This window comes from Parus major, unplaced genomic scaffold (genome assembly GCF_001522545.3).
Source record: "Parus major isolate Abel unplaced genomic scaffold, Parus_major1.1 Scaffold472, whole genome shotgun sequence".
Taxonomy (NCBI): Eukaryota; Metazoa; Chordata; class Aves; order Passeriformes; family Paridae; genus Parus; species Parus major.
The window spans coordinates 15,087-28,796 of NW_015379366.1; the positions used below are offsets into that span (position 1 = coordinate 15,087).

At 49.1% G+C, this 13,710-nt stretch overlaps 1 protein-coding gene across 1 annotated transcript in view; it reads left to right on the top strand.

Moving 5' to 3' along the window:
• LOC107199155 (elongator complex protein 3-like) overlaps positions 1 to 10,891 on the top strand; it is a 21,793-nt gene extending 10,902 nt beyond the window's left edge. Inside the window, exon 5 of the mRNA XM_015616496.3 lies at positions 10,433 to 10,891. Coding sequence (XP_015471982.1) covers positions 10,433 to 10,509 — 77 coding nt within the window. The 3' untranslated portion in view covers positions 10,510 to 10,891. The remainder of the gene's footprint in view (positions 1 to 10,432) is intronic.
• The last annotated feature ends 2,819 nt before the right edge of the window (positions 10,892 to 13,710 follow it).

Consider the following 13,710-nt stretch of genomic DNA (forward strand, 5'->3'; position numbering starts at 1 on the left):
CCCCTTTCCCCTTTCTCCTTTTCCCTTCCCGTGTTTTCCCTCCTGGGGATTTGGAATTCCCAGCAGTCGGAAGTGGGAAGTTGAATCAGAGCTCTGAGCGTTTTCCAGCTTCCCTCCTCACCCCTTCCCATGAAATTCCCACAGATTTCCCTCTGGAAGCTGGGGAGGAGTTATGGAATAACCCCCGGATCCGGCTGAAGGGGGACAAAGGGCAATCCTCCGTCCCTAAAACCTTTCCTGTCGGCTCCTCTGGCCGCTGCTTTGAGGCTTGACATCCCATAATTACTCCACCTGACCCAAATCCCGGAGCAAACACTTCCAGCTGTTCCCTTAAAACCGGCACCAGGGAAATCCCGGGAATGCTGGCTCCTGCCTCTCCCAGCTGACTGGATGTGCTCCCACAATTCCAAATATTCTTTGTGTTATCCCCGAGCAGACCCGACGGTTCTGTCGTCACCCTCGGATTCTGGAGATCCGGAGGGATCCAGAATTCCTTGAAAATTCCATGAAAACACAAATCTGGTACCTTTGGGGTTTGTTTTTTGTTTTTGAGGGACGCTGCTTTGTCCTTCCTGGCGAGGCTCGGTGGCCAATCCCACCTGGAATATCCGGAGGTCACGGGGATGATCCCGGGATGTGAGAGATCCGTGTCTGACATCTCCTGCCGGGCTCTGGAGCTTCTCCCGGCCCGGGAATCGCCCCCGGCTCCGCTCAGGGATTTTCCAAGGCTGGTCCTGGGATGAGCCACCCCTTCCCCAGTGAGAGATTCAGCTCCCAGGGCTGGGAGAGCTGGGAATGTTCCCCTGGAGAAGGATCCAGGGAGAGCTCAGAGCCCCTTCCAGGGCCTAAAGGGGCTCCAGGAGAGCTGGAGAGGGACTGGGGACAAGGGATGGAGGGACAGGACACAGGGAATGGCTCTGAAGTGGATCCAAACTGGGATTTAGTGAATCCAGAATGGGATTCAGCAAATCCAAACTGGGATTTAGCGAATACGAACTGGGATTTAGTGAATACGAACTGGGATTAAGCAAATCCAGACTGGGATTCAAAGAATCCAAACTGGGATTCAGAGGATCCAAACTGGGATTTAGTGAATCCAGAATGGGATTCAGCAAATCCAAACTGGGATTTAGTGAATACGAACTGGGATTAAGCAAATCCAAGCTGGGATTTAGCAAATCCAGACTGGTATTCAGAGGATCCAAACTGGGATTCAGAGGATCCCAACAGGGATTCAGCAAGTCCAAACTGGGATTCAGCAATTCCAAACTGGGATTTAGCAAATCCAGACTGGGATTCGGAGGATCCTGACTGGGATTTAGTGAATATGAACTGAGATTCAGCGATTCCAAACTGGGATTTGGGGGATCCAAACTGGGATTTAGCGAATCCAGAATGGGATTCAAAGAATCCAAACTGGGATTCAGAGAATCCAAACTGGGATTCAGAGGATCCAGACTGGGATTTAGTGAATCCAGAATGGGATTCAGCAAATCCAAACTGGGATTTAGTGAATACGAACTGGAATTTAGCAAATCCAAACTGGATTTAGCAAATCCAGACTGGGATTCAGAGAATGCAAACTGGGATTCAGCAGGAGAAGCTGCTGGGGCTCCTCCAAGGGCAAGGGACGGCCTCAGACTGCAAATTCCTTCTCCAGCACTGAAATCCAGCTCTGTGAATCCCGGGAAGAGCTCTCGGGGCCGCGCTGACGTCCGTCAGCGTTATCTGTTTGTGCTGCCAGCGGGAGCAGCCGGCCTCGGCTTGTTCCGACAGCTTTGTGTCCTTATCTCCCGCAGAAGGGCCGGGATTGAATTCCCCTCCCGCGGCTGCTCGATCCCCGGCCACCGGCAGCACCCTTTCCTCGCCTGCCCCTGGGCATCGCGCCTTTTATCATGATGGGCTCCCAAGGAGGCTCGGAGCGGTGTCTGATCCCTGCCGGGAGCTCATTTCCATGCTGGGGATGATGATGACGGTGATGATGGGGACGATGATGGCGTTTCCTCCGGCCCAGGCCGCCATTCGGGGGCTGTCAAGGAGAAAATTAACGTGGCCACGGGCCAGGGATGTTTCACGGCCGAGTGCGCCGGGAGGGGAAGGCGGGATGGATTCCTCGATGGGAGGCGGGAGGAGCAGCTGATGTCAGGCGGCTCCAGCTCCATCCCCGGCATCATCCCAGGAGCTGGGAAAAAAACATCCAGGGTTTTTCGTGACCTGCTCCACTCGGAACAGAAATTCGGGAGAGTTGGGATTGATTTATCTTAATTCTGTGAATTCCTGGTGATGTCAGGCAGCCCCGGCTTGGGATCATCCCAGGAGCTTGGAAAAAAACCATCCAGACCCTGGTGCTCTGCTCGGAGCGGTGGAGCAGGTGAAATTGGGAAGAGCTGGGATTGATTTGTTTTAAATCTCTGAATTCCTGCTTTGTCAGGCAGCTCCAACTCCTTCATTGGGATCATCCCAGGAGCTGGGAAAAGCTGGAAAAAACCATCCAGAGCTGGGATTAATTTATTTTAATTCCATTAATTCCTGCTTCGTCACCTCGGAGCTTCCCAGGGATCTGCAGGGATCCAAGTGGAGCTGCTGCTCCCTGCCCCTCTCCTTGTTGCGTCACCAAATCCCGAATGGTTTGGGTTGGGAGGGACTTTAAAGCCCCCCGTGGCATGGATGAGGTTCCCCCTTCCAGTGCCCCAGGTTGTTCCAGCTTTTCCTTGGACACTTCCAGGGAAGGGAAGTCCAAGGAGGAGCCCTGCCGAGAGGGATGGCGAAACAGAAACAGGAATTGTGGAGCGTTTTCCCCCTCCTGCTCCTCCTTCCCTTATTTCTCTGAGCGTTCTGAGCCATCTGAGGTGGATCCTTGGCACAGAATTCCCAGAGAATTCGTGGCTGCCCCATCCCTGGAAGTGTCCAAGGCCAGGTTGGAGCAGCCTGGGGCAGCGAAGGTGTCCCTGGCCATGGATAAGGACATCCCAAGGTCCATCCCAACCCCGTGATTCCCTGCGGGAGGAGATGGGCTGGCTCTCGGGATCACTGGGTTTATCATCCCGGAGCCCACAGGATGATAAAGACGAATCATGGATGTCTCACACGCTCCGTGACTCATCCCAAATCCATCTCCCAGGCCGGATATTCCAACCACCACCTCTGGACAAGGTCCAAGAACCTCCCAAATCCCGGAGTCTTGATGGATTCGGGGGTGAGGAGCAGACACATTTCCCTATCCCCATCTCTCCTGATGCTCTGTGGCCACAATTCCTTAAATCCTGGTGGAAGTTACAGAATTTGCTTGGAAATGTTTCATTTTGCTGGGATTGGAAGTGGGAGATCCGCCAGCTCCGCCTTTTCCTGGCTCCGGAGCCAGGGTTTGCTGGGTCAGGGCAGGGCCGGGTGGGAATTCAGGAAACGTCGCTTCCATCCTAAAGGGATCAAGGAGATGGAATCTTCCCCATCCGGAATCTCTGGAATTCCTGACTTGGCCTTCAAAAGTCAGTTCTGTAATTCCAATTTTCGTTATTTCCTTGGGGGCTTTTTCCACAAAAATTCTGTCCAGCTGCTGTGGTTTCTTCCCTGGTTTTTATTTCTCCGGCTGAGAAGTCGGATCAGCCCCGTTGGGAATGTTCTGTATCCCCATCAAATCCAGCCCCATCAGGAATGTTCTGCATTCCCATCATATCCAGCCCCATCAGGAATGTTCTGCATCTCCTCATTCCCATCAAATCCAGCCCCTCTGGGAATGTTCTGTATTCCCATCAAATCCAGCCCCATCAGGAATGTTCTGCATCTCCTCATTCCCATCAAATCCAGCCCCTCTGGGAATGTTCTGTATTCCCATCAAATCCAGCCCCATTGGGAATGTTCTGTATTCCCATCAAATCCAGCCCCATCGGGAATGTTCTGCATCTCCTCATTCCCATCAAATCCAGCCCCATCAGGAATGTTCTCCATCTCCATGTGATTCCCATCAAATCCACTCCGTGTTTAAGATTTTTGGGGGGATTTTGGATTTTAAGATTTTGGAGGGCGATTCCAGGGATCTCCCAGTTTTCCTGCCCACGGATCGGGGGGTCACAGATGATCCCATCCCGGCTCTCCGAGGCCGGCGGTGTTTTGCCGACCAGAGGCTCCCAGACTTCACAGATTTCCTTTTCTCATCGCACATTTGTGATTTCAAATCACCCAGCTGTGAGATCGTGACAGAACCTCGCTGCCAGACACAGGGGCTGTGAAAACAGTAATTTAAAATCTCCGGGAAGCATTCCAGCCAGGAAAAAAAGGAGGAAAAAACCCCCAAAATGCCGACTCGCATTCAGCATTAAAACCCGGAGAATTTCAGGGGTGGATTCGTCCCATGGGTCCAACAAACAGCAGGATGGGTGTTGGCCACAGCCGGGGTTTGAGGGAAGATTCTCATTTTTGGGATCGTCGTTCCGTGATCCCGCAGCTCCCAGTGGCTGCTGCGGTGGGAGCCGGTCATGGAATACTCAGCTCTCCCATCCCTGGATTCAATCCCTCCGGGAATGTCGATCCTGCTGAGAGCGGCTCCGCAGGGAAGCGCGTCAGACGTGGGTTAGGAAAAAATATCCAGAATCGCTTCCAGAGCTCAGATTTGACGCAGAGACGTTCAATGAGTTTTTAATTAACTTTGAAATTAATAATATCGGATTCCCATTTTCTCAGAGGGTCCTGGCCCAGGTTTCCCAGAATTTGGGGCTTCCCCATCCCTGGAAGTGTCCAAGGACAGGTTGGAACTGGATGAGCTTTGAGGTCTCTCCCAACCCAAATCATTCCGGGATACTGGGGAACATTCCCAAAAATCCTCTCATTTCCCAAGGATTTTTATCTCCTCAGTATCTCCAGGAACTTCCTGAAAACGCTTTGCCAATTCTCTGATGTCAGATTAAAATCTTCGCTGGAGGGATCGTTCCTTGATTCCTTAAACTTGGAACTTTTCCGGGATTGCTCCGACGTGTCCCGGTTTTCTCGGCGCTGTTGAAAAGTGGGATTTTCCCCCAATTCCTCAGTGCAGATAAAGCAGTTTCTGGTTCTCTCAGACCCTTTTCCTGCTTCCCGTTGTTCCCGTTCCCAGGGATTTATTGGGATTCACATGAAACAGCCTCGTGTTTTCCCTGGAGATAAATCCCGGCCTTGTGGGAAGTGGAGATTCCAAAGGAAACTCAGGGAAGATCATGGATGGAGCTGCTGCTCATTCCCAATTCCCAAACCCATGGGTTCCTCCGTCAACATCCAGAACCCAACAAAGGAAAAAAAACCTCTCTCTTCCTATTTTCCTGCATTTTCCATAGATTGAAAGCTTGGATTTGAGCCTTCAGCTTGAAGAGCGACGTCTCATTCCGAAGGAAACGCTGGAATTTCCACGAGTGCCGGCTTCCTTTGGGAGTTGAGGCTTGGGGACACCGGTGGGATTCCCAACGAGCCGTTCCTGCATCACTGGGAATTCTGTGGAGATCAAGGAGTTAAAACAAACCCAAAATTTCCCTTTTTGGGTTAAAAATGGGAAGTTTCTGTTCCGTGCTGCTCTTCCTGCCTGGCTCGGTGGTGTCCATGTCCTTGGAATGCCGGAGGCGACGGACAAAGCTTTTGTCACTTCCTTCTCCGTGATTTTTCCATGAAAAGCGGAATTCCGGCTGCGGCAGAATGTTCCACTCGTACGGCACCAACGTGGCCTCGCCGGTGCCAAGAGAAACAGCTTTGGCCATCCCAAATCCCTGTGGATATCCCAAATTCCCATTTATATCCCAAATCCCTGTGGATATCCCAAATCCCCGTGGATGTCCGAAATCCCTGTGGCTATCCCGATTCCCTGTGGATATCCCAGATCCCCGTGGATATCCAAGATCCCTGTGGATATCCCAAGTCCCCATGGATATCCCAAATCCCCGTGGTCATCCCAAATCCCTGTGGATATCCCAAATCCCCGTGGATATCCCAAATCCCTGTGGATATCCCCATTCCCTGTGGATATCCCCATTCCCTGTGGATATCCCAAATCCCTGTGGATATCCAAGATCCTTGTGACCATCCCAAATCCCTGTGGTCATCCCAAATCCCTGTGGATATCCCAAATTCCCGTGACCATCCCGAATCCCTGTGTCTGCCTTGAGGCTCGCCGCTCATTCTGGGTGAAATCCGTGGTGTTTTGGTGACCCTCACACCGTTCTCCCGTGGAATTCCAGGATGGTTTGGGTGGGAAAGGACCCGAAATCCTGCCCACTTCTGTGGGCAGGGACCTCCTCCCACCATCCCAGGCTGCTCCAAGCCCCATCCAACCTGGCCTGGAACATTTCCAGGGATGAGGAAATCCACAAATTCCCTGGAAAAATTCAGAGATCTACAGATTCTCTGGAAAAATTCTCCATTTCCTGTCCTGTTGTCCAATCCTTTTCCCAGCACCCTCGAAGGACAATCCTACTCACCAGAGATCCCACCTGGGACCTCCAGGCTCCCTTTTCCACAGGCAGAACGCCGATCCAGCTGGTTATTCCCAAAAAAACCTAGAAAACCATAGCTGGTGAGTCAGGATGTGCCCAGACTCCTCATCCCGGGAGAACATTCCAGTGGAAGACGTGGAGATGAAGCCCCTCGTGTGTCTCCGCGAATCTTTGCCGCAGAAATTTAATGAACTATTAGCAGGTCGTTAACGTTGCTGAAAACGACCTCATTTTCCCTCATTTCCGTGCCCGGTGAGCCGCGCCAGAGGGATCTTGGAGGAGACTCAGACACCGTGTTGGAATTCCAGCGCGGAAGGGCTGAGTCAGAGACGGGAATTTATGGATTTCTGGGATGGTTCTGCCGCGCTCCCGTGTCCGTGCCAGTCCTTCTGGGTTTATCCCTGGTGCTTGAGCCACTTCCCTCCGTCCCCTGCTCCAGGCAGGCTCCAAAAATGTATTTAATGAATTTTTGGGATGCAAATTCCAGGTTTTTTTTTGGAGGGTTATCCCAGCTTTCCTGCGCTGCCAGAAGGGGATTAAATTCACACTTGTCAGAGGATGCGATCACTTCCAAAAATCCTCCCCTGGCTCCTGGCCATGGGTTCCCATCCATTCCATTCCTTCCGCTGGATCCAGATCTGGATGAATCCCGCTCCAGCACGGCTGGATCCGGAATATTTAACGTGAAATCCCAAAGCCGCAGGGTGGGGAATTCGGCCAGGTCCGGCTTGGAAAGCCAAGATTTTGGTTTTATTCTTCCAATCCTGCTGGATTGTTCTTTCAGGATGTTTTTGGGAAGATTTCTTTTTCCCTGGAAAACGCTGGGTGCAGCTCGGATCGGCCAAGATTTGGGAAAGGATCTTTTTCCGTGGAGATCTTCCAGGAGTGCTGGGCATCCCAAGGCTCTTCTCCATGGGAAGATTTTCCCACTGAAGGACTTTTTATGGGATGATGACGGAGACACTCAGAACCTCGGGATACTCAGAAGACCTGGCACTGACTCGCGTCTCTTCAGAACTCTGGGATTCATGGAAGCAACCGCAGGTGTTGCCTTCAAACCCCTCGTGTTTTCCGAGGGATAAACTCAAAATGGGAACTGTTGAACTGGGATGGAGGTGACGGTTTTAAAATCGTCACTTGGAATTATCCGGTTGTTCTTCAGCTCGAGGTGTTGCCGAGTCTTTATATCCAACTTGTTTGGGGTCACAGATGATCTTCCAAAGCCAAAATCTGTATTTTGATCTTTTGTTTTTCATGATCTTTTGTGTTTTTGTGATCTTCCAGAGCCAAAATTCATATTTTAGTCTTCAATTTTTCATGATCTTTCGTGTTCTCATGATCTTCCAGAGCCAAAATTGGTTTAGGTCTTTCATTTTTCATGATCTTTCCTGTTTTTGTGATCTTCCAGAGCCAAAACCTGTATTTTAATCTTTAATTTTTCATGATCCTTTGTGTTTTCATGATCTTCCAGAGCCAAAAATCCATGTTTTGATCTTTCATTTTCCTGTTTCGTGTTTCTGTGATCTTCTAGAGCCAAAATTCGCATTTTGATCTTTCCTTTTTTCGTGATCTTTTGTGTCTTCATGATCTTCCAGAGCCAAAATCTGTTTTGGGCTCTCCTGGTTTTGTGATCTTCCAGAGCCAAAATTCATATTTTGATCTTTTGTGTTTTCATGATCTTCCAGAGCCAAAATCTGTATTTTGATCTTCTGGTTTTCATGATCTTTTGTGTTTTCGTGATTTTCCAGAGCCAAAATCCGTGTTTTGATCTTCTGTCTTTTTGCGATCTTTCGTGTTTTCATGATCTTCTAGAGCCAAAATCGATTTTGGTCTTTCATTTTTCATGATCTTTCCTGTTTTTGTGATCTTCCAGAGCCAAAACCTGTATTTTAATCTTTAATTTTTCATGATCTTTTGTGTTTTCATGATCTTTCATGTTTTTTTGATCTTCCAGAGCCAAAATCCATGTTTTGATCTTCCATTTTCCTGCTCTTCCGTGTTTTCATGATCTTCCAGAGCCAACCTGTTTTGATCTTTCATTTTTCATGATATTTCATATTTTTGTGATCTCCCAGAGCCAAAATTTGTATTTTAATCTTTAATTTTTCATGATCTTTAGTGTTTTTTTGATCTTCCAGAGACAGAATTCATGTTTTGATCTTTCATTTTCCTGCTCTTCTGTGTTTTCGTGATCTTCCAGAGCCAAAATTCGTATTTTGATCTTTCAAGGTTTTGTGATCTTCCAGAACCAAAATTCATATTTTAATCTTTAATTTTTCATGATCTTTAATGTGTTTGTGATCTTCCAGAGCCAAAATTGGTATTTTTATCTTTCTTGGTTTTTTGATCTTTCCCGTTTTCGTGATCTTTTGTGTTTTCCTGATCTTCCAGAGCCAAAAATCCATGTTTGGATCTTCTATTTTCCTGCTCTTCCGTGTTTTCTTGATCTTCCAGAGCCAAATTCCTGATTTGATCTTTCGTTCTTCATGATCTTTTGTGTTTTTGTGATCTCCCAGAGCCAAAATTCATATTTTAATCTTTAATTTTTCATGATCTTTTGTGTTTTCCTGATCTTCCAGAGCCAAAAATCCATGTTTGGATCTTTCATTTTCATGCTCTTTCATGTTTTTGTGATCTCCCAGAGCCAAAATTTGTATTTTAATCTTTAATTTTTCGTGATCTTTTGTGTTTTTGTGATCTTCCAGAGCCAAAATTCATATTTTGATCTTTCATGTTTTTTTTGATCTTTCCCGTTTTTGCGATCTTCTGTGTTCTCATGACCTTCCAGAGCCGGAATTCCTCATCTGCTCTGCTCATGAAGCCAGGGGATGTTTTTATTTTGGCCAAGCTGTTGGTTCAGGTCATGCTTTACTCCAAGTCAGAGATCTCAACCCTTCCAGGCAGAGATCAGGAAGCGGGGAACGGATGTTTGCAGCAGATTTGGGCTCTCCCACGGTTTCAGGTTCCAAAATTCCGAGTGAATTTGCTCGGCTGTTCCCCAGTTTGGGGCTCTTTGTGGTTTTCCAGGGATTTCCCAGCTGCTGGAATGGGGAGCACGAGGACATTTCTGGGCTTCAGGTGCCTTTTCTACACCTCAAATCATCCAGTTTGGAATCGTGGGATGAATCAAAGAGTGGTTGGAGTTGGGAGGGACCTTAAAGACCATCCAGGGACACGGGAATGCTGGACAGGAATTTTTTGGGATCTCAACCCCTTCAGGAACTCCTGGAATATGCATTTCGGAAACGGCCAAGGATGGTTTTAACCAATCCCATGGGCAGGAAGGGGTTACCGGGGTCATTCCCTGACCGTTCCAGCCGATTTTGGGAGTTTCCAGGAAGGCTGGAGAGGGATCGGAGCAAAGAGGGGCTGCTCCTCCTGCCAGAGAGGCAAGTCCTCTCCATCCAGTGCCACCAATGATGCCGAATCCCTCCTCCCTCCCCAATGAGTAATTACTGCATCTGTGACTAATTAGCCAAGCTGGGAAGGATGCGGAGCCGGGCCCATCCCGCCTTTCCAGGGAGGAAGGAGAGGGAAGAGGCTCTTGGAGGAGGCTCCAAGGAGGAAATTGGATTGCGCCCACTCGAGCACCTGGAGTGGAGCCGAGCTCATTCCCAGAGCCCCTGGAACGAGTCCGGGGCGTTGTAGGGCCCTTGGGTTCCTGGGAATGATCCCACACCTGGGCTCTTGTCTGGGCTTTGTTGTGCCCGGGGTTGGCGTTTCCCAGTTTTCCGCTCCGGTTCCTCTCCCGAGACAAAGGACGGGGGCACGATCCGGGGTGGATGGAGCAGCTGCAGCTCCTGCCTGAACAACACCGTAATTAGTCCGGCTGTTAACGAGTAACCGCCCCCGCTCCGGCACAGCGGCCGAGCCGGGAGAGGCCGAGCTCCTTCCAGCACCATTCCCACATGGAAGGGCCTGTCCTGGCTTTTCCAGCTTTGTCCCCACGGAATTAAACCTCATTCTTCTCCTCTTCTTCGCAGGTGTCGGCACCAGGAATTACTACAGGAAGATCGGCTACGAGCTGGAAGGGCCCTACATGGTGAAAAGGCTGGAATGATGTTCCCGGAGATCCTGGGAGAACGGGAAGGACACGGCGATTATCCCGGGAATGACGCTTAGCCCGGGAATAAAGCCCAGGACTCGCTTCTGCCAAAGCCCGCGGCCACACAGAGCTCCAGAGTTGGGCTTGATGATGCTGCTGGTCCCTAAATACCATAAAATTCCAGGATTTTAGAGCAGCCCTGGGATCATCCCGTTCACCTCGGAGAGGCCGGGGACATTCCAGGTGTCTCAGTCCTCGGGATGGGCTCCAACAGCCGCATTTGAGGGGTGAAATTTCAGCATTTGGGGACCCTCTGGAGTGGCCTGGTGGGAAAAGCGCCTCTTTTCCGATGCTGTCGGCTTTTTAAGAGCGAATAAATTCTGTGCTTATTTATTTACTCCGGGCCCGGCTGCTTCTGTCCATCCCAAGCGATCCCAAATCCCGGGATCAGGAGGGATCGGGATGAAAAGCCAGATTGTCCCTCGGAGGTGACACCAGCAGGGAGGAGCTCCCCTCTCCCGGCAGATCCTGTCGGGCCGGGGTTGTGATCCCGGAATATCTCCAAGGGTGCCGCCATCGTCTCATCCCGGCGGGAATCGGGAATGTTCCGGCACCGCCCGCCCGCGGCGGATCCCAGGAGAGAGGAGCAGAGCCCATCATGATCAAACTTTGCTGCAGCCTCCTGCTTCCCAAACGATCCCGGTCTTCTTCGCTTTGGGAAAACAAAGGGAGTGGGATTGAAGGTCCATGAATCCCACCCAAATCATTCCGGGATCCTGGGATCAAGGATGCTCAGGATCCATCCTGAGGGGTTTTTATGGAATTCGGGGATGGAAAAGGGAAGTGAGACAGTTCCTGGAGTCACAAGATTCCCAGTGAAGCCCCTGGATCCTGAAAGTCCTTCCCAGAGAGGAGTCGGGATGGGGCTGCATCCAATCCCAGGCTGGGAATGGAGGGAATTCCCTGGGAAAGGGGAGCTTGGGGTGGGATCTTGGGAATGAATTCCTGGCTAGGTGGGTGGGGAGGCCCTGAAAGAGAATTCCCAGAGAATCCCTGGATCCCTGGGAGTGTCCAAGGAGAAGTTGGAGTGTCCCTGGACATCGGCAATTCCAGAACTCCGGAAGCTCGACTTCAATCCAGGAGTGAGCGCCCGGAGCTCCGACCTTTTCTGCCTGTTTTTTGTGGGATTTCAACCAAAAGCGGGGCTGGAATCCCCTCAGGAGCCCTCGGAAGCTTTGCCAGCACCAAGGGCTCAGAAAAGCCGGGAAGAGGAGGAGGAGGAATTCCATGAGGAAGGCTCTGGGTGATCCAGAGCGCGGGGTCGGAGAGACGCCAAAATATCCCAGGATAAAGTTGGGATGATCCAAGGAAAACCGGATTTTTCCATCTCCTGTAAAAAAGGGTCAGGCTCAGCTGTCAACACCATCAAAGGACAAAGTCTGCCTTGGGAGAGATGCAATTCCTGCTGGGAATGGGTGAAATTTCCCGGAAAATTGGTTGTCCTGTCACCGCTGACACAATTACGGACGGCGCTGACGTCGGAGCCGTGACAGATCCGGTTTTTTTCCGGAGCCGGCCGAGCTCACGCTTCCCTGGGAGCTCAGCCCTCCGGCAAAACTGGGAAATGTCGGATCCATTCCCTGTTTTTTTTATTTTGTCGGAAGCCGATCCGTTGGGAGCTGACAGGGAAACAAAACAGTTTTGCCCTCGGGGGTTTATTTTTAGCTTTTCCCATTTATTTCCCGGCTCGTTCCAGGCTCAGCCACGCAGAAACTTCCCAGGTTCTCAGGGATCTTCGGAAGCGCCGCAGATTCCTTGGGATATCGAGGCTGCCGAGTTGTTCCCAGTGTTTTGGGTGCTGGGATTGGGAAAGCGGGGCTGGAAAAAACCTTCCCGGGAAAAAAATCTGGGAAAATTCCCAATTATTCCCTTTTTTCCTCTCATCCTGCACCGGGGCCGCTCCAAGGGATTTTCCGGCTGGTTTGGTTTTTTCCAGTGCTCCGGAATTTTGGGGGATTATTTCAGTTTTTGCTCCATGAGAATTCCCACTCTTAGGAATCCGTAGGATAATCAGCTCGGAGCTGCCAAATTCCAGCCCCTCCCCCTCCCTTCCCGATGGAAAAAAGTTGATTTTTCACCACTCTTTAATTAAAAACATCCAAAAAGACCAAAAAAAACCCCAAATTTGTCCCTAAAACCCAACGGATCCTGGGATCTGCCCAATCCCAAACCTCTGGAAGAGAAACATGGAGCTGGGAAGACCCAAAACTTCCAGGATAAAGGTTGGAACAGGGGGAAAAACTGGGAAAAATTCCCAGGAATTCCAAGCTGGAATTCCCAGGAATTCCAAGCGGGAGGGAGCTGGGGTGAGGTCGGATATCCAAGGAAGTGCAGGGTGATGGGAATTCCGTCTTCTCCCGAGGATCCATCCCTTTCTTCTGGAATTCCAGACTTCTTCCCGCTCGGAGAATGAAATCCTCCGCGGATTTGGAGCACCCTGGGATCCCATCCCAAGGAATTCTGGGATCCAGGACACTCAGGATCCATCCAGAGGGATTTTTACGTAATTTTTGTGGAAAAATCTCTTCATTTTCTTGGGGGGAAAACTCCAGATTTTGGCAAATCCCCCCCAAAAATAACCCCAAATTATTCTGGGGTGGAACAAGAGGGGATTTTATCCCAAATTCCTGCGGCGTTCCCGGAAAACGGGAAGGATGGAATTCCAATCCCATCCCGATTCTCCTGGATTTGGGATCCCGGCTCCTCCCAGATCTCCAGATTCCCGTGGGGGAAAATTAAAAATTAAAAATAAATTTTTTTTTTAATTAAAAATAATTATAAATTAAAAATTGAAAATTAAAAATAATTTAAAATAATTTAAAATACTTAAAAATAAAAAATTAAAAATAATTATAAATTAAAAATAATTAAAAATAATTAAAAATAATTAAAAAATAAAAGTAATTAAAAATAAAAATTAAAATAATTATTAATTAAAAATGGAAAATTAAAAATAATTAAAAATAATTAAAAATACTTAAAAATAAAAAATTAAAAATAATTAAAAATTAAAAATTGAAAAGTAAAAATAATTTTAAATAATTTAAAATAATTAAAAATAAAAAAAATAAAAATTTCCTCGGGAATTTTGCTGTTGGAATTCTGTGGAGAGGGAGCGGATTGGAGCCGGTGGCTCATTCCCAGCTGGAATTCTTC